Raw genomic sequence first — 20,117 nt, forward strand, 5'->3', positions numbered from 1 at the left:
CATAGTCAGGAACAAGGATATGACAAAGAATAAATATATTTTGCGTCTATCTTGATGCATATGAAAGAATGCTTTAGAACATTATTATCTATATATTACATAACATATACCTGCAACTTATATGGCTGGGATATTGACCGTGCTCCTAATCTAAACAGGCTTGGGGGAGTTTTGGGGGGTTGTTGTTGGCTGTTTTTGGGTTTTTTGCTTGAAAACCATATTTCTGTAGCCCTAAATGAAACCGGAGAGAGACACCGGCAGGATTTGGTGAAGGTTCAATTGGCATTAACAGTTTCTTCCCATTTTCTGTCCCTTTTTTTTTTTTTTTTTTTCTCTCTTTAAGGGGAGCAAGGCTGTTTAGGTCCCTATGGTCTTCCAGGACAACCAGGTGTTGGACAGCCAGGACCCAAGGTAACTCTCAGTGGTACTGTCTGTTGAAGTGCCAACTGTTGGCAGTCATGTTTTGGATGAAAGTTCTCACCCACTGTTTTACCAAAGTCAAGCTCTTAACATCTAAATTAAAACGGGTACAATATTGATAGATTTTTGTATTTGTATAGGATGGAGATAACAGGCCTGCCTTTCCAGCCACTCTTAACTTTTTATTGTGGTCCCACTGATATAACAGAAGTCAGAAATAATGCTATTTAAATGGAAGTTAAATATGTGAGATCATTTTCAAGCACTAGCAAATGCTTGCACTAATGGGTAAACCATACTTCAAGAAATACATCTCAGTCACTGTGATACACAGTAAAGTTATGGATTTGCCTTGGTGTTCTTCACTAGGAAACAGATATTCTTGCAGGTTATAAAATTCTCTGTCTCATGCAGCATTTAATTCTTCCATCTCATTTTATTGCAAATGAGTAGAAGGTGGAATCCATTCTTGCTAATTTGGAAAAGTCATGTTTGCTAATGCTGGCAAACAAACTCTCCTTTTGTAGAACTGGAAAAGTATCTATATAGGAAACAGGACTACTGAGTTTATGAGAGTTTTGTCAGAGACCTTACAGCTGAGACTCTAATTGGACAGAACTAGATCTCATCCTGGTTGTGCTGGCTGTGAAGTCTTTGGTGTTGCTTTATGTCATTTTTCCTCTGTTTTTTGAATCCAAGTGATAGTGTCTAAAATATCTTCACTTTTTGGCTTTTACTGCTCTAATTTGCACATTCACTGAACTCCCATGTATTTTCTGTGCAGTGGAGCAGACCTTGGAACACAGAGGGTTTTATACAGCTCAGAACCTAATAATAGTTTGCCATGTAAAAGGAAAAACACTGGGTCCTTCTAGAATAGAAAACGGCTTATGGAGAAGGAGTGTTACTCCCGGTCTCTGTAGTACCTTGGGGAGAGATAAAAATCCTCTGTACTCTTATCCTTGAAGCAGTCTTTAGTAAACTGAAAGAATTGTGAAGAGTATGACACTTTATACAGAAGATACAGACACTATGCAGTTCCTGGAGTTCCCATGCAATCCCATATTCCACTGAAGCAGGCTTCAGTTTGAGTGTCTAGATAAAGGCTACAGTGAGGATTCCTCACACATGAGCATTCCTGCTTCAAAATTTAGCCTGACTTCATTCTCTCATCCTTGTCATCCCTCAAGTCCTGCATTTTTCAGCAGTTACCCCTATGTAAAGTGATAACACACCTTTGCTGCTGGTATGGGGAATGGAATGCAATCTACTGCTCCAACTATAAATTGAAAGATTCTTTCAAATCTTTCCAAATTGTTATTTATGATTTCTCTTCCCCACCACCCCAATCAGGAGATGTTATACAATGGCTTTCAGACATTTCTGGTGTCATCACTAAGTCATCCACATGTGAATGTTGTGCTTTTCAAAAGCATTGAGTTGAATTAGGACTGAACTAGTATTTTCTTTTTTTCACGAGGGTGCTCAAGGTTGAGAAGGCAGAATTGGATTCCCAGGACCTCCTGGAATTCATGAGCCAGGATTACCTGTAAGTCAGTGATATATGGATTGGAAGTAAAAAGGTAATAAAATATGTATTAGTAAGTGTAACTAATTTGTAGGAGCTATATTGGCTACTGATTCCATAAGCCACCTTGTACTAAGTCTGGTGCAGCAGAAGTGTGTTTGGCTATGCCAGTCCAACGTTACAGCAGTATTTGCATGTGGATTGCCAAAGCAGGAGAATAAAACCATATCCAAGCATGTTCTGGGGAAATAAAAATAGCTTGATCCATGTGAGCAGGATTACAGTATCCAGTTTTCAGAAAGACATGGAGTTATATGTAAATAGCTGGACAACTACTTATTTGAGTTGAGGATAATCTTTAAAAATTGTCTAAAATCAAACTTCAGGAAGATGAACATCCAAGGGTTGAGACCTTCCTCAGCTCCTGTGTATAATTTGAATTGTATCAAAAACAAAGACCCAAATTATATGCTTTTAGTTATATCTTTATCTTCCAAATTACAGATCTTTAGCAAGTTTTTTGTAATGTTGTGCTGGTGCTCACTGGCTGCATTTCTTCCTGAAATCTATAAAATTTACCGTTTTCTTGTGTATTTCATTAAAAATCTCAAAGAAATTTTGAAAGACAGGAATGTGGGTGGATGTTAGATTCATTCTAAGTCACTTTGTAGTTGTCAAAGACTATTTTTCTTACAAAAAAAAATAAAAACTTTTTGCTTACTCAAAATCATCTTTAAAAACGATTAGCTATAAATAATGAAAGAGCAGAATTTTGTGGAAGAACAGAAAGCATTACAAGAATAATTATTTCTGTATCTATTTAAAGCAGAATTGGCATTCTCTAATTTTACATGTTTAACCTTCCATTTGTATGAAAAAAACAATGTTCAAATTAAGGATTTTCATTATGAAATAATGAAACTATATGAAATTGCAGGGAAAAAAAATCGCAGTGGTAAATGTATTGTAAATTAATCTACATGTTCATTAACTTTCAAGGGTACAATCTTTAGACATTAATTATGTAATTCACACCATTTCAGCATTAGCTTTTTCTAATATAAATCCTCCAGTTAAGGGTTGTTACACTTCATTTTAATTGCCTGGGTTCAGCCAGGTGAGCATTTTTGCTTACCAGTGTCACAAGACTTGCAAATTAGACAAAATGTCAATAAAAATGGAATTGCTGGTATAGTCTGAATATGTTTTTTTTTTTTCCTTACAGGGACCACGTGGCCCTGATGGTCTGCCAGGTGAGAAAGGTTTACCAGGAGAGGGCATTCAAGGCCAAAAGGTAGTTTTATGGAAATTGCTGTTTTTTTAATATCATGGGCCATATTTGTAGTAGTATCTAAGTTATTTGAGATCATTGATCATTCCACTGGTATAAAATAACAGCTGATGGATCTTGGTCTTCTGAATATCTCTTTGTGTTCAGAAACTCTATCAAGATAGCTACAAAAAAGCTGTACAGTCCCTTTAACATTAGTAAGTTAATGATTCTCCTGCTTATGTGTTAATAAATACCTTATTTTGGTAGCATTAATGAGAGAAATCTTCTGAAAGACTACGTAGCTATTTGGGCTCTGTATTGGAAGAAAACATTCAGGAACTGTTTTCATTCTGCCTTACCATTTTAGGAAACTGAAAGATGGGTTGTATTAGTCTCTATGGACTGTTACCTCATCAAGGGCACTTGCTAGCTTAATACATGTGAGCATTCCCTTTTTAAAAACTATGTACAAACAAGCAAAGATTTATGATTCAGTCACAACTGGGCTTCTTGTCAAAATGTATCCCTCTTTTTTAGGGGCTTGAAGATTCTCTAGAGCCTTGGACTACTAAGCAAAGATTTTTCTTCCTTTTATGGGAAAGGTGTTCGTCATGTCCTTGCACCAGGTTCCAAACTGCTCTCTCTGACTAATGAACATATCATCACATTTACAAAATGTAGCTTCCTTCTTCCTAGTATTTCCTTTTCTCCTTCTGAGGTCCTGTGTTCAAAAACACAGTGAATGCAGATGAAGCATTTAACGAATTGTAACTGAATCACTTTTCTGTAATACTAGGAATTACCTTGACTATTTTTCCTGTTTGTTTGTGAAGGAATATTTTTTTCCTCATTACCCACATTGTGATGACTAGTTTGTCTAGGACTGTGCTCTTCATAAATTCCCAAATATAGTTACAATACTGCACGTATATCTAGGGTTAAAAAGGCTCTGAAGGTGCAGCTGCTCCTCCTGGACAGCCAGGTCAATAAATCAAAGGAGACAAGATGAGGCACAGAGTATTTTTCTAATCATATCCCTAGTTAATTATAGTTAAATTAATGATGAATTATTCACACGTCACGACAATACAAAGGTATGTTTTACCTGGAATCTGAGGAGCCATGTTCCTCTGTTCCATGCAGTTGCATAGGCTGCACCCAATTATCAAGGAGCTGAGCCTCTTAATGTTAAATGGGGGGACACAGCGCTAAGGACTGTATTCTATGCAGGTGGGAGTATGAGGTAAGAAATTGACTTTTTCCTTCTAAATTTGTTTCAGAAATACTGTATTTAAAAAATTTCAAATTTTATTTAAATATTTGTGAAGTGTAAAAAGCCCTTTGAGTCACCTAATCCAATGCATCTGGAATAGGCAAAGGAACACTCTGGCTTTTGAAATTTGTTAGCTCTTTGGCACCCAGTTCCCCAAAGAGGGATCCAGAACAATTTTAATTCCCTTGGCTTGATGAAATTCTTTTTATAGGGTGAACAAGGCCAAGTAGGGCCACAGGGCCCAGCAGGACCACCAGGAACAGGCAATCCAGGAAGCCAGGTAAGTCTACATTTTGGACATGTAGTGAGCGTTTGCATGTATTTTACATTTTATACTTTATCAGAGCTCTGATTTTGATGTGAAGGCATTAAAAATCTCATAGTGATTTTTAATTTTAAAAAGTATCTAACTAGTCTTTAGGCAAAGCTTGTAAATTCAAGTGATTCCAACTGATCTGAATGGTCTCAGACTCAAGCAAACAGAAAATTGGTCAAATCTGCATAATAATTTGCACGGGATATAAATCAGATGCATTGCTTGGATGATGACATATTACAGATAACAGTTCCGCAAGGTAAGAATCCATTACTTTTGGATTTCAAGCTCTTTGAAGCTTGAACACAGCCTTTAATATTTGGATAGAGAAAACTGAAACATCCCAAAAGATTTTTTAGGTTTTGTTTTTTTCAGAAAGAAGATAAGAGTTCGTGCTTCCACCATGCTACAAATCAGGGCTTAAATGCAGATACTGAGGCACTAACAGTAATTGTCATTACACTTGGATACATCAGTGAAATAGAGAGGATAGAGACAAAGGAAAAATAAAACCAAGATCTCCAAACTAAGCCTGAGCACAGGCATGGAAATTGTTTTCTTTTGAAGATAAGATAAAATCATAATTCACTGAAAGATGGAAACGTGATGAGTTTCAGATGTGGAAGACTGTAATTCGCTCACTTATTTTACTTTGTAGGGTATACAGGGTCCCTAAGGAAAGCCTGGGGCTAAGGGATCTAAAGGTTTTGGTCTGCCAGGTCCAAAGGTAGTAAGTCACATATTATTTTTTAAAAATAGTACCAGCAAAACCCAACAAGCAATGTATCCTTGCCAGGCTTTTCAAGAGTCTGTTTGATGAGGTAAAAATGTAACTCTTGCTGGAGATAACAATTCACTTTTGAATCTTTGAGGGGAAACCACCCATGTTATCAAGGGGTTCCCCAGATGGAGCCTATGGCCCCATCTGGAGCCTATGATGCTTAGCATCAGCACTTAACCTTTGTGAATGGTGATTTTAGGTTCTAAATGAAGGCAAATTCATAAATGAAGCATCTCTCAGACATCAGTTTAATTCTATGTCACATACGCATTGTGTTCAAGTAAATCATTTAACCAAACAACTTAGCTGTAAAATAGTAATGATTTTGAGACTTAAGGCCAGTCCCATCATACTTTCAGCCTGTCCTTCAGCATCCTGTGGTCATCATAAGAACTAAAACCAAACATAGACACACTAGAAGAGAAAAAAGAGCATAAGTGCATTTGGCTGACACTGCACCACAGAAGGAGGGAAAGAAGGAAGAGAACAGGAAAGTGGGGTAAACAATTATGGCTGTCCAAGCCTGGGCTGCTAGCAATACAGTGTCAGGCGGACACTGTCAGAAGAGAGAAGGGGAATTGCTGAAATACTAAGGATGGCAAGCAGAATAAACTGATGAACTGTAAAACAGAAGTGTGCTTTGTAATCACCTTGATGTACAAAACGAAGACATTAGTCACTGTAGCAAAAGTAGGGAGAAATACAATAATTTTCTTTGGCATGTAAGTAATGTTACAGCAGCAATGTTTAATATTAATATAGGGAAAATTGTGCAGCTGTGAAACATGTTCTGTATGAGGACAATTTTCCTAATGCAAAAAGTATTTTTAAAATCAAAATTGAAAAATGGAATTCCTATTTCTTTAACTGTTCCAGAACAACTGGAAGGAACAATCATGAGGGTAAAACTTTCTTTTAAGCAGAAGTTCTGATATTTATTTGGGCTCACTTTTCCTTCAGTGACCAAAGAAATTTTGATTTAGTGGTATGAAGTCAAAAAAGAAAATAGTTTAAAACAAAAAGGAGGAAGTTGGAATGATTCACTTAGACTTTCTGCCCACTGCAAGGTTAAATAAAATAGATGCAATCTTACAAGTTACTGGGGGTTTTAAAGAACAGAATTTTCCAGTTAAAACTGCTTGATTGAAAACTTGACCGCTTATAACTATGGAATCACAGAATCATGGAATATCTCAAGTTGGATAGGACCCCTAAGGATCATCAGGTTCAATTCTGCTTGTAAACCAGTTAGTGAAGTAGTGCAAGAAATTAATGAAGCTAAATCGTGTCTCTTTGTTAAGCAAGACTTTTTATTACTAGGGTCAACCAGGTGTACCTGGACAAAAAGGAGAACCAGGACATCCAGCAACTGGGGAGCAAGGACTTAAAGTGAGCCTATTTTTATTTGTAACTGCTCCTTACAGGGTCCTCTAATTCTTTCACTAGTTGCTGATAAATTAAGATTTTCGGTATAAATTGACTATGATCAAAATAAGAAGAATTTCAGTGACAGATATTCACTTAACTTCACAGTTTTAGGTTTTAAATGCAAAATGCTGGGCTAGAGCTCCCACCTTCTCTCCTAAAATCATTACTGCAGCCATAGCTGGAATGGAGTTTGCCCATCTTTTCTAAGCTCGTGAGGTATTTCTAAAGCCTGTGAGAAACATTACTACCTCTGTTCCCCTGCAGTGATTTGGAAAAAAAAAAGCCCAGTCTGTGTGACAGTGGTGGTTGTACTGCCTACATGTTAGAAGAGCCATTAAACATTTACTGCTTTGACTTCAGCTGCCATTTTGAACACTGCATACCCTGTCCTTAATGATTATCATTAATGTCCTTAATGATAAGTAGGGCTTCCAAAATCTTGGGTAAGATGACACAGACATCTTGCTGCTGGTGATTTTTCCCAGGCTTGTTGAAGAAGTACTTGGCAGGACTAGCTCCTACGGATAGTTTCAACTCTTTGTGGCAATTCTTAAAAGTAATGCCTAGACCCATTTGTACAGCCAGCAAGGTGGTAGTCTCCAGTCAATAACTCCATTTAGGCATTTTTGGCTGACCATTTCTTAAGTCCCAGATGTTTGAATTTACAAGTAAATTGTAATTGTATAATATTGTTCTTGTGCACAGAATAACAAAGCAGCATTCAATCATGTTTTTCCTCACTGAAAAAAATATAAATATATTTACAATTTTAAAATTTAAGAAGTAGGTGAGGAGCTTGGAAGGAAATTTTAAATACTTATTTTAGATTGTATGAACAGAAAAAAATACAGGCTCCATAGAGTATTTAACTTACTGGGAATAACAACGTTTATTTGAGAAAAAAATATTGTGTACCACGAATGTTTTTTTTTTAACACACTGTTAAGTCTATTTTACAGAGTATAGACAGATATAATTATTTATTCCTTTTTAAGGGAGACATGGGTTTATCAGGATTCCCAGGAGAAAGAGGGGTGCAGGGAGATCCTGGGAAATCAGGAAAAAAGGCAAGAAAATGTATTTTACCCCATGTAAAAGGTATAGACAAAAGAAGAACAAACCATTTTTTGCAGGTATGCAGTGTAAAGGAGTTCATCATGTAGAAGGGCGTGTGCCAATACTTCTGCCAGGGAAGAGGAGCTGGCTAGCTGAGATGTTTCCAATAAACCATCTGAATCTGCACCTGATTTAGCTGTCCTGCCTTTTGTGGGCTGTTGACTACTGTTAAACTTCACAATCTTCCTGGAGAACAGACAGGTTATATCTTTAGCCTGTTCCTCACAGCCTGTTCAGATATTTCCTGACACCAAGGAGTAATGCTCACGTTGATGTAACTTAGGGCATCTGGAGGATGGCAAACTCTGACTGAAACCTGTCAGCCTGGTACAGACACCATCACAAACAGCTGAAACTAGAACTGCTTGTTTCCAAGGGAAATTCTGAGATTTTAAGAGACATTCTGCCACATTCTGGAAAAAAAAAAAAAAAAAAAGCATAAATTCAAAATGGTAGACAAGAATTTAGAGGAGTGCAAAGCTGAGTGCCCAAAATAGTCAATTTAGAATAAGTTAAATGGAGGCTCTTTCTGAATAGAATGAGCTGCTGAGTGGGCAAAACACAGTGCTTTAGCTGATTCTTGAATTGCTGCTGAGAATCCAGGTGCCTCTACGGTCTCCTACTGTGCAGCTTTTAAATGAGGATAGCAGCTGGCCAATGTGTAGAACTGATGAACTGAACATGATTCAGAGTAAGGCAAATCAGCACTTTTTGGCTGCAAGCCTTTATTCAGAAGATATCTGAATAGCTGTAATAAACATCTATTAAGAATGCAGCTTCGTATTCTTCTCATCTCAAGGACAGTGCAAATCCAGTTTGACAAGATACACCTCAGTCAGTAAGCCTTCCACTATGGAAAAATACGTAGCATTTCTGTTGCTGCTTAATTATTTTTATTATATTTGAAATTGCCCACTATGTAAGTGCTCAGGAAGACCTCAGTGTATCGAAAGTGAAACATTATAGTTACAAGTAAATATTGGGTTAAAGTTACAGGTGGCTTTTGTATTTGGGAATGCTGGGGTATTATTCTCTTGAGTATTGCTTTTATTCCCATGATCAGTTTGGTGCTGTCACCTTAACTGTTGTAATTCATTATAGGTGAAAATACTAGTACTGAGCAGCTGTCTTGGGTATTTGGGACAGTGCAAAGAACAGCTTGATGCTTGCAGTGGGCAGCATGGTGATGTTAAGGCAGTTACTTGCATGTTTGAAGCTGTGTCACAGTAGTGGAATATACTCTGATGCCTATCAACAGCACGCTCTGTAATGCCACTTCCATCAACAGCTCAAATCAGAAATGGATTTTTAAACTTACTTGTAGTCTACTTTTCACTTTCTAAATTATGTACAGGCATTCCGTTATACTAATCTGACTTATATGATGCCTAAATAATAATGTTCCTTAATAGTACATTTTATGTGGGTTATTTTTGCTAATAATATTTTTGTTAATAATTTGCTAATTATTTGAAGCTATGCTTCTGGCTAGAAGTTATGCTTCTTTGCTGACTAGACCGGCCTTTGGCTACAGAGCTGCCTAAAATTATTGCTTCTTAGAAGCTGTTTTTCTTTAAATTGGACAACTAAGACCTTTTCTGATAACTGAAAGTATTTCTCTTCTTCATATGAGTTTATGCATGTAATTCCTTCCACAAAAGCTTGATGCAATTGCAAATGGCACTATTACAGTTGAGTAATGAATTGTAGTGAGTTGTGAAAATGAGGAATATAAATGCAGGAGGGTGGAAGGGGTTTGAGAAGACAGAATACTTCTTTATTTTTTGTAGGAAAAAAATTAACCAGATATTTACTGACATTTCTGGGTAAAGTGTTTATGCAAGCATTGTTTCATATAAGTCTATTGATTCAATAAAATTAGCTACATGATTAGCCATCTAATCTCTGTTAGGGAGAAAAGGGAGATCAAGGTCCAAGAGACCCAGAAGGACCCCTGGCAAAAGAGATGTAGTCCAAAAGGTACGACTTGACATGCACACTGAAGAAATACTGCAACTTTAGAAGGTCCTATTTTATAAGTGTTCAGATTCTGGACTATTTTTTCTTTCATTATATCTCACAGTAGCACCTGTGGTTTAACTGATGATTTAAAAGGTTTTGAGAGTGATGTGCTCCTTAGCCTGATCAAATGCAGCAAAATCAGACTATAAGCATAGGCCCTGAATTAATTGAGCTGTAGAGATTTCCTGAAATTGTAATAGATAGTTTTCATTCAAGTTAGCAGGAGGCAAATTATCTCGGTATGCTGATAGGGAGAGAGCAGCTAAGAGAAATTAGGTGACTAGTTAGATATCTAAAAACAAAATTAAATCCTGAAAATATGTGTTAGTAGGCAGACAGACTTAATCTCTCACCTGGTTAAATTTGGGACATTTGGGGAAGATTTTAGAACTGAGTGGGATTTCAGTTGGAGTGGAGCGTCTAAATACCTTTCTAGTTATGGGCATCATTATGATGATATATACATAATATATGTTACTGTGGGGAATGCTGCACAGGAAGCTGCACCAGCAGACCTGAACGAGAGCATGAACATCCTGACCTTCATCAGTTGCAAACCATGGGAGTCAAGAGGAATCGAAGTTAAAACACTGAGATAATCTCCGAGAACTGTAGATATTGAAACAAAGAAGTTACTGAAGACAAAGATGTAATGTTGTACCCGAGACATTGCCAGGAGCTAATGAGTCTCCAGTGTGGACTGTGGGGACAAAAGAATGTGTACCAAGGAAAATGGAAAGTCATAATGTAGCAGAAAGTGGTAACAGAAAAATGTGCTTAGACATCTGGGTACAAATAAGATGTTCTAGCAAAGGCGCATGGACAATAATGTGAGTGGTTGAAAAGGTGCGTGATCAGTAATGTTATTGTCTGGGAAAAGCGCATGAAGTTGCGAAAAGTGCTGAAAAGAGACTATTGGATACTAACGATTGCTAACTGCTAGGCAGGGGTCTACAAAAAGCCTGTAAGCTCACTCAATAAATGGTTTCGGTTGCACCACAACTGGAGTCTGTGCCTCAGTTGCCACATATTATGGTTATTTGTGTATCTTCCAGTTATGAATGAATCTTGGCTATGATTGATAAAGGTTTGTTTTCCTCAGGGTGACCCTAGAGAAAAAGGATCCCAAGGACTGACTGGTTCTAAAGGAGCAGAAGGCCCAGCTGGATCAAAAGTAAGCTTGTTCTTCCACTTTGTATTTTATAAAAGGATGTATGGAATTCATGTAATGCACAGATTTCTTAAGCATAGGGTGCTTGGAGACTTAGCAGAAAAAAGGAAAAGCAGAAATATTTTTGTCCCCTGTCCTGAATGATACAAAAATCCCAAGGAGAAAAAGAGTAGGTAAACATAGACTCACAGACCTTGTAGTTATGCACAAGGACCGAGAAACTAAATTAAAGTTGCCCAGATGATTCTATGAGCATTTTGCAATTTTTTACTTTGAAACATTAATTTGCTATTATCATATTTTGTGAGTGTCACTCTGTATGATAACGAAATTGAAATAATGCATCTGTTCTGGTTATTGCATTGGCTTTGTAAGCCAGGCACAAAACATTAATACAAGTTAAAAAAAACAAATACACAGTTCAACCAATAGTTACTTAAACACGAAGCGTAGACAGGCTTTCACAAGAGCAGTAGTTAATTTATGGTTTTTTCCCAATATTTGTAGGTAGATCTATATTGTGGATATTTTTATAATATGAGGTGTTGGCAAAACTTTTTACTACTTGTTCAGAAAATGAAACTGTTTAAATCTAGATGGTGCAATTTTGTAACAGGGTGAACGGGGAGAGAAAGGACTCCCTGGTGTCACTGGATTATCTGTTCGGGGACCTCCTGGACCAAAGGTGATTGATTATCTGATTGTTTGCTGGAGACCAGAGACTGGAAAATTTCCAGTGCACATGCCTCTCAAAAGAATGTAAGTTAAAGAAGTTAAAATTCCTTGTTGTAGTAATAAAGATGACTGATTATTATTTTAGAAATAAGGACTGAAAGGTATACAAAAAATCAACACAGAGTGTTTGTGAGCCCTGTAACAGGATGCTGAACTTAGTGCATGCTATTGCCTCCTGAATCCATTTGTTAAAAAAAATAAATCCTTATAACATTTCTGTTGTCTTTGAAGTTTTTTTCCTGTTTTTTGGTTTGGTTTGGTTTGAATTTACTATGTATTTTGATTCTTAGACCAAAGATTTCCTGAATGTGGCAGTAAATCCCTACAGGAATGTGTCTATGTATAGTTCCAGATATGCTGAACTAGATGATTTTTTGGGGATGAATGTTTGTATGTCACTTCCAAGTGAACAGCTGGCCCGTACACACTACTTTAAATACAGTGTCATATATGAGGTAGTTAGAGCTACATCCATCTTATTTTCTCCATGGGGAAAATGTACTTGAAATGAGTGGGAGTTGTCCTGCTAAGTAAAATATGAAGATTCAGCAAAAGTAAATATAACTCTGAAGGTTTTCAAAACGTTTGAAAATTCACTACCAGCACATTTTTATTTTAAGAATAAAATAGTTGCTGTTTGTATAAATACATCAATTTACTTCAACTTTAATTGATGGTTTTCAGTTTTGCTGATATATAATTTTTGGGATAGAGAAATCATTAATGTGCATTTTATCGTTCTGGAATAATTTTGTCCTCATTTTTCTTCTTCCTTAAAAATACATATGCCCTCACACACAAGCACATGTGGGTATTGTACATACAGTGTACTCATGAGCCTTGCAACAGGGCATCACAGAGGCAGGAATGTGGTTTGGACTTGCTTGTGCATGGAGGAGGAAGGAAGAAGGGAATAAGAAGCTCAGTGTACATCTGGAGTAAAAATGCAACCAAATTTTATGTCAGGAAAATATAAGTAGTGTGCTATAATACACAACTTGTCTGAAGATAGTTTTGACTACACCAGTCTTCTGTCTTCACATTTTCATGGTTACTTTGTCATTTTTTTTAAATAGACAATTATGGAAGTCAAGATTATTTATTGATAAAACTCGTGCTGAAAAAAAAAGAACTTTATTGACTTTATTGCCTTTTTCACTCTGATTTTGTAGTGTTCAGTATAATTCATATCCCTTTCATAGCAGGCTGACCACAATCAAAAATTCCCTGGGGCTGTAGGATTTTTTCCACACACTACTAAATTTTAGATGAGGGGTTTTATGTGCAGTGGCTGATGCAAGAAAGCAAGTATTTCAGGTAATTCAAAAATGCAAGTTGATTTTTAGAAAATAGACAAAACTTTGTCTCTTTAGCTCCATAATAATTTCTTTGTTTAAACATGTATCTGCTATGTTTCCGACAATCGCTCAATAATGTAACAGATTAAAGAGATCTGTTTTCTCTTTCCACTGTGAAAAGTGCAATGATTACTAGTAATTATGTTCTTGGTAAATCCTAGTATCTGCAGTAGTGAAGTCAGACATTCTAAATTTCTAATGCAGGGAATCCGCATGTTTTTCAAAGCTGGGAGTTATCATGGTCTGAGGTCTTTTTATTACATCTCTTAAGTATTTGATGTAGCAGTGAAGGGTTGCTAGACAACTTCTGAACAGCCATGGTTGTGTTCACTGGAAATTTATGTATTTTAAGCAACACCCACATTTGGAGACTAGAGTTCTATTTTCCTTGACAGCCATTATTACTAATGTGGAGACAGTAACACTTGATAGCTGTTTTTTCTCATATTCCTTTCTCATGGTTACAGCTGCTTGATGGTTTTGATAGAACATTTCATCTGCATTCCCTGGTGAATGATTCTTGAAATGCTGCCTGTCCTTCTCACTAGTGTTAAAAATTGCAATTTTTATTAAAAATCAAAATTTTTCTTTCTTTCTTTCTTTCTTTCTTTCTTTCTTTCTTTCTTTCTTTCTTTCTTTCTTTCTTTCTTTTCTTTCTTTCTTTCTTTCTTTCTTTTTCTTTCTTTCTTTCTCTTTCTTTCTTTCTTTCTTTCTTTCTTTCTTTCTTTCTTTCTTTCTTTCTTTTTCTCTTTCTTTCTTTCTTTCTTTTTCTTTCTCATTTGAAAGAGTGTAGAAGCAATTTTCTCTATATTATTCCTTGGAAAGTTTGCCCAAGTAGATCAATTCAGAATGCCATCTGTGACATTGATGGTAGTTGCCCTGTTGCCAGCAATCTGCCTTAGAGTGGGTCACAGTGATTGCCTTTTCCAGACCCCACAAAACTCTGGAAAACAGCAGTCACAGAACTGCTCCTGGGACATATCTTGTATATTCTTCATGCAGCTATTAAAAAATAAAATCTAAATAACCTGGACTAAAACTAAATAATTAGTCCAGGTTGGATGAGGCTTTGAGCAACCTGGCGTAGTGTGAGGTGTCCCTGCCCATGGCAGGAGGGCTGGAACTAGATGAGCTTTAAAGTCCCTTTCAACCCAAACCATTCTACGATTCTGTGACTTAGAGAACTGTTTCTACAGTAGACTTGGCCATAGATTTGACTTAAATAGATTTATAGATGTTACTAATGACAAAACCAGCCTCTTCAAAAAATCCCAATTCTTAAAGAATTTGTTAACGTGTATTAGGCATTTACAATGGTCTGCTATGATTAAATGAAAACATCTGTTTGGCAGTTTTTTACTGTAGTGGAATTAGAAGTAAAAATAGAGATGAACTCATGTTCTGTGGTTTCCTTTCTTATTTACAAAAACATTTCTAAAATCTTTGTTATTTTATCCTTAGTTTAAGAACTATGGATATTAAGGACGAGGAAGAGGTAAAAATTACTTTCCATTATAAAGATATTTATGAACTAGAAGCACACTCATTGTTTAAATTTTCACAGAACTGGATCAGAATTACATCATTTGAAAATTAAGGAACATGAAGAAAAATATTCTTTGGCTAATGCAGTTTGACTCTGATAGTCAGGTTGAGTTTAAAGTCTTCCAGAGAAACTATCTTTTTGGACAGGAGAATAGGTGAAATTCATACAGGAGTGACCTACCATGTACAATTTTCTTAAAGCATAAGGCATGCTCGTATCCCTATCACAATTTTCATCTTAAAGTGGTTTCAGGGTTTCATCTTAACCAGAACACTGAGTTTACCAGATGTGTTGGGGGAGGGGGGCATCGTTCCATCCCAACACACCCAGTCAGTTGCCAGCACCTATAATAAATGCTCGGAGCAATGCAGAGATATCCCAGCCGCTCCAGCCAAGGAGCCGGCTTCATTTGGAGCTCGGCTCAGATGCCTCTATACAAATGCCCATAGCATGGGGAACAAACAAGAGGAATTAGAGATGTGTGCACTTCTATGGGGGTATGATATAATAGGCATCGCAGAAACATGGTGGGATGGCTCCTATGACTGGAGTGTTGGAATGGAAGGTTACAGGCTCTTTAGAAAAGACAGGCCTGGCAGGTGGGGAGGGGGAGTTGCCCTTTATGCAGGGATAGGCTGGAGAGTATGGAACTCTGTCTGGGGACAGGTGAGCAGTCCACAGAGAGTTTGTGGGTCAGGGTTAAAGGGAGAACAGCTATGGGAGACGTTACTGTGGGGATCTGTTACAGACCTCCTGATCAAGGAGAACCTGCGGATGAAGCACTCCATAGACAGATAGGAAAAGCCTCACGCTTGCAGGCCCTTGTTCTCATGGGTGACTTCAACCACCCTGACATCTGTTGGAACGATGGTATGGCCTGGCACAAGCAATCCAGGAGGTTCCTCAATTGTGTAGAAGACAACTTCCTTCTGCAAGTAGTAGAGGAGCTGACAAGGAGAGGTGCCATGCTTGACCTCGTGCTCACCAACAGGGAAGGGCTCGTCGGAAATGTGATGCTTCAGGGCAGCCTGGGATGCAGCGATCATGAGATGGTCGAATTTGAGATCCTCAGGACAGTGAGAAGAGCGTGCAGCAAGCTCACTGCCCTGGACTTCAAAAGAGCAGACTTTGGCCTCTTCAGGAACCTGCTTAGTAAGATTCCATGGGATATAGCCCTAGGGGGCAGGGGGGCCCAAGACTGTTGGTTGATATTCAAGGATCACCTGCTACAAGCTCAGGAGTGTTGCATCCCAACCAGAAGGAAGTGCAGCAGGAGGGCCAGGAGACTTCCTTGGATGGATAATGGGCTGCTGAGAAAAATTCAAAGGAAAAAGGAGACTTATAAAAGGTGGAAGCAAGGACAGGCAGCGTGGGAAGAGTACAGGGGTGTTGTCCAGGAACCTAGGGACCAGGTTAGGAAAGCTAAGGCCCAGTTAGAATTAAACTAGGCTAGGGATATTAAGGATAACAGGAAGGGATTCTATAGGTACATAGCTAAGAAAAAACAGACTAGGGACAACGTAGGCCCCCTCAGGAAGCTCTCGGGAGAACTGGCTACACAGGATTTGAAGAAGGCTGAGGTTCTGAATGACTTCTTTGCCTCGGTCTTCACTGGCAAATGATCTGACCAAACCATCCAAGTCCTGGAAGGCAGACACAAGGACTGTGAGAATGAAGACCTTGGGCCCACTGTAGGAGGGGATCTGGTTCAAGACAATCTTAAAAACCTGAACATACACAAGTTCATGGGTCCTGATGAAATCCATCTGTGGGTCCTGAAGGAGCTGGTGAATGAAGTTGTGAAGCCGCTGTCCATCATATTTGAGAAATCATGGCAGTCAGGTGAAGTTCCAGATGACTGAATAAAAGGGAAATATAACCCCCATTTTCAAGAAGGGGAAAATGGATGACCCAGGGAATTACAGAGCAGTCAGTCTCACCTCTGTGACTGGCAAAATCTTGTACCAGGTTGTCCTGGAAGGCATGCTAAGGCACATGAAAAACAACAAGGTGCTTGGTGACAGCCAGCATGGCTTCACTAAGGGGAAATCCTGCCTGACCAATTTGGTGGCCTTCTATGATGGGGCTACAGAACTGATGGACAGGGGTAGAGCAGTTGATGTCATCTACCTGGACTTGTGCAAAGCGTTCGACACTGTCCCACACAACATCCTTGTCTCTAAATTGGAGCGACATCAATTTGATGGATGGACCACTCGGTGGATAAAGAACTGGCTGGATGGCCACATGCAAAGATGTGGTCAATGGCTCGGTGTCCAGCTGGAGACCAGTAATGAGTGGTGTCCCTCGGGGATCAGTGTTGGGACCGGTCTTGTTCAACATCTTTGTCGCTGACATGGACAGTGGGATTGAGTGCACCCTCAGCAAGTTTGCCGATGACACCAAGCTGTGTGGTTTGGTTGATACACTGGAGGGAAGGGATGCCATCCAGAGGGACCTTGACACGCTTGTGAGGTGGGCTGATGCCAACCTCATGAAGTTTAACCATGCCAAGTGCAAGGTCCTACACCTGGGTCGGAGCAATCCCAGGCACAGCTACAGGTTGGGCAGAGAAGAGATTCAGAGCAGCCCTGCGGAGAAGGACTTGGGGGTGTTGGTCGATGAGAAAATGAACATGGGCCGGCTTCAGTGTGCGCTTGCAGCCCAGAAAGCCAACCGTATCCTGGGCTGCATCAAAAGGAGCGTGACCAGCAGGTCGAAAGAGGTGATCCTGCCCCTTTACTCTGCTCTCATGAGACTTCACTTGGAGTATTGTGTGCAGTTCTGGTGTCCTCAACATAAAAAGGACATGGAACTGTTGGAACAAGTCCAGAGGAGGGCCACGAGGATGATCAGGGGACTGGAGCACCTCCTGTATGAAGATAGGCTGAGAAAGCTGGGTCTGTTCAGCCTGGAGAAGAGAAGGCTGCATGGAGACCTCATAGCAGCCTTCCAGTATCTGAAGGGGACCTATAGGGATGCTGGGGAGGGACTCTTCATTAGGGACTATAGTGACAGGACAAGAGTTAACAGGTTAAAACTTAAACAGGGGAAGTTTGGATTGGATATAAGGAAGAAGTTCATTACTGTAAGGGTGGTGAGGCACTGGAATGGGTTGCCCAGGGAGGTTGTGAATGCTCCATCCCTGGCAGTGTTCAAGGCCAGGTTGGTCGAAGCCTTGGGTGACATGGTTTAGTGTGAGGTGTCCCTGCAGTGGGGGTTGGAACTAGATGATCTTCAGGTCCTTTCCAACCCTAACTATTCTATGATTCTATGATTCTACCTTGTCTTTCTGCATTCACATACCTCTTAATCTAAACCTGTGATGTGTGTCTTTAGGAGAGCCAAAGCAGCTCTTTCATTTTTCCTTGCCAGGGTTAAATTGGTTAGGAAGATCTGATTGCTTGTGTCTATGGTGGAGTCTGAGCTGCTAGTAGGACTCCATCTGTGGTTTCTTGAAGCATTATGTTATTGCAGAAATTTCCTGGCACAATGCACAGATGAAACAGCAGATTTCTGTCATTTGTAGTTTCGTTTTTCTAGATATTATTTTTACTGGAGTAGTCAGGGAAATATTTGCTATTTGTATGTAATGATTCTTCAGGATATGTTATCTGTATGTATATTAACAACTGACCCTCCAACACTCTACTGGAGAGTCCATTTACTTTTCTTTATTCTGTGGGACTGAGTAAAGGGTGTACACTTCTTGTATGGCCTTATATATACCATGCTTAGGAATGGGGAGGATGTGTGACCTACAAGTATCAGTAAGGATTTCTGGTGCTGTCATGTGAACATCTACAGTACCAACTGCCAGTATATCTTCAGGGGTACCTCAAAGTAGTATGTTTTCTGTCTTGGTTCTGTGAAGAATAGTCTATTGCAGGCTCAGTTAATTTTCTCATTAAATGTCAGGAAAATGATCACTGGAATGAGGGAAAAGATTGCTATTTGTTTCTCTTCTGGTTGTGAAAGGAAGCACTGAGGTTTTGCAAATGCGCAAATCTTTAGTGGAAGTCAGTGGAAGAGTCATGGAATGACTGTGTCCTGATACAGAGCATTTTAGGCTAAACTAAAAGAAATTATGTATTTTTCATAACCGGTTGTTCTTTCTTTTACTTCTTTGTAGAAGGCAGTTTTGCTATACTGTGTGAAAGAATCAATGTGATTTCATGGAATTGCAAAAATGTGCATATGATAACTTAAGGCTGTCATATTATGTTATAGTATTGTTAAATGTCTTGTTCAAATGTCAGGACTTAGCCTCAAAGTCATAAAAGTTCAACTTTCTAAATTTACCTTTGTATTCGCTGAAGATGCAGTCAATGTTCTGAAGATTTCTCTCTGCAACTAAAAATCTAACAATTAATAGTGTTCTAATGAGAACTACGATTCTTCAGCAATTTGAATTTGATCAACTGAAGCTACAATAAAAAAGCACAAAAAAAAATCTGAGCTTTATGAACAAATTGCAAGAGCTGGTAACTGCTATTCTGTATTTCCAAAAGGATACAAAATATTTTCCTGGCATATTTGTTAATATTTGTTATGTCATGATGATCCGCTTACTGGTGTGGTGCCTGACTTACATTTTGTATTTAGGGTAACCAGGGACTACCTGGAGTACCTGCACCCCATGGAGAAAAAGGTGATGGCCACAAAGGCGAAGCTGTAAGTACAATTTTAATTCTGTACTTTGTGTTCTATTAAAAAAAAAAAAAAAAAAAATTGGTTGATAATTCAATATTTACTTAAGTAAGGGAACATGAGCCAGCTTCAGTGTGCACTTGCAGCCCAGAAAGCCAACGGTATCCTGGGCTGCATCAAAAGGAGTGTGACCAGCAGGTCGAAGGAGGTGATCCTGTCCCTCTACTCTGCTCTCATGAGACCTCACCTGGAGTATTGTGTGCAGTTCTGGTGTCCTCAACATAAAAAGGACATGGAACTGTTGGAACAAGTCCAGAGGAGGGCCATGAGGATGATCAGGGGACTGGAGCACCTCCTGTATGAAGATAGACTGAGAAAGTTGAGGCTGTTCAGCCTGGAGAAGAGAAGGCTGCGTGGAGACCTCATAGCAGCCTTCCAGTATCTGAAGGGGGCCTATAGGGATGCTGGGGAGGGACTCTTCATTAGGGACTATAGTGACA

General features: G+C 38.8%; 1 protein-coding gene across 1 annotated transcript in view; it reads left to right on the plus strand.

Annotated features, from left to right (window-relative positions):
• COL28A1 (collagen type XXVIII alpha 1 chain) overlaps positions 1–20,117 on the plus strand; it is a 70,476-nt gene that overhangs the window by 30,323 nt on the left and 20,036 nt on the right. The window contains 14 exon segments of the mRNA XM_061469179.1: positions 344–411; positions 1,901–1,969; positions 3,174–3,242; positions 4,158–4,238; positions 4,706–4,774; positions 5,469–5,537; positions 6,912–6,980; positions 8,015–8,086; positions 10,048–10,084; positions 10,087–10,115; positions 11,260–11,331; positions 11,945–12,087; positions 14,883–14,916; positions 19,573–19,641. Of these exon segments, the coding sequence (XP_061325163.1) occupies positions 344–411; positions 1,901–1,969; positions 3,174–3,242; positions 4,158–4,238; positions 4,706–4,774; positions 5,469–5,537; positions 6,912–6,980; positions 8,015–8,086; positions 10,048–10,084; positions 10,087–10,115; positions 11,260–11,331; positions 11,945–12,087; positions 14,883–14,916; positions 19,573–19,641 (950 nt within the window).

Source organism: Pezoporus flaviventris, unplaced genomic scaffold, assembly GCF_033815535.1.
Source record: "Pezoporus flaviventris isolate CSIRO_AGI_PZ_B2104156 unplaced genomic scaffold, CSIRO_AGI_Pfla_v1 ptg000055l, whole genome shotgun sequence".
Lineage (NCBI taxonomy): Eukaryota > Metazoa > Chordata > Aves > Psittaciformes > Psittacidae > Pezoporus > Pezoporus flaviventris.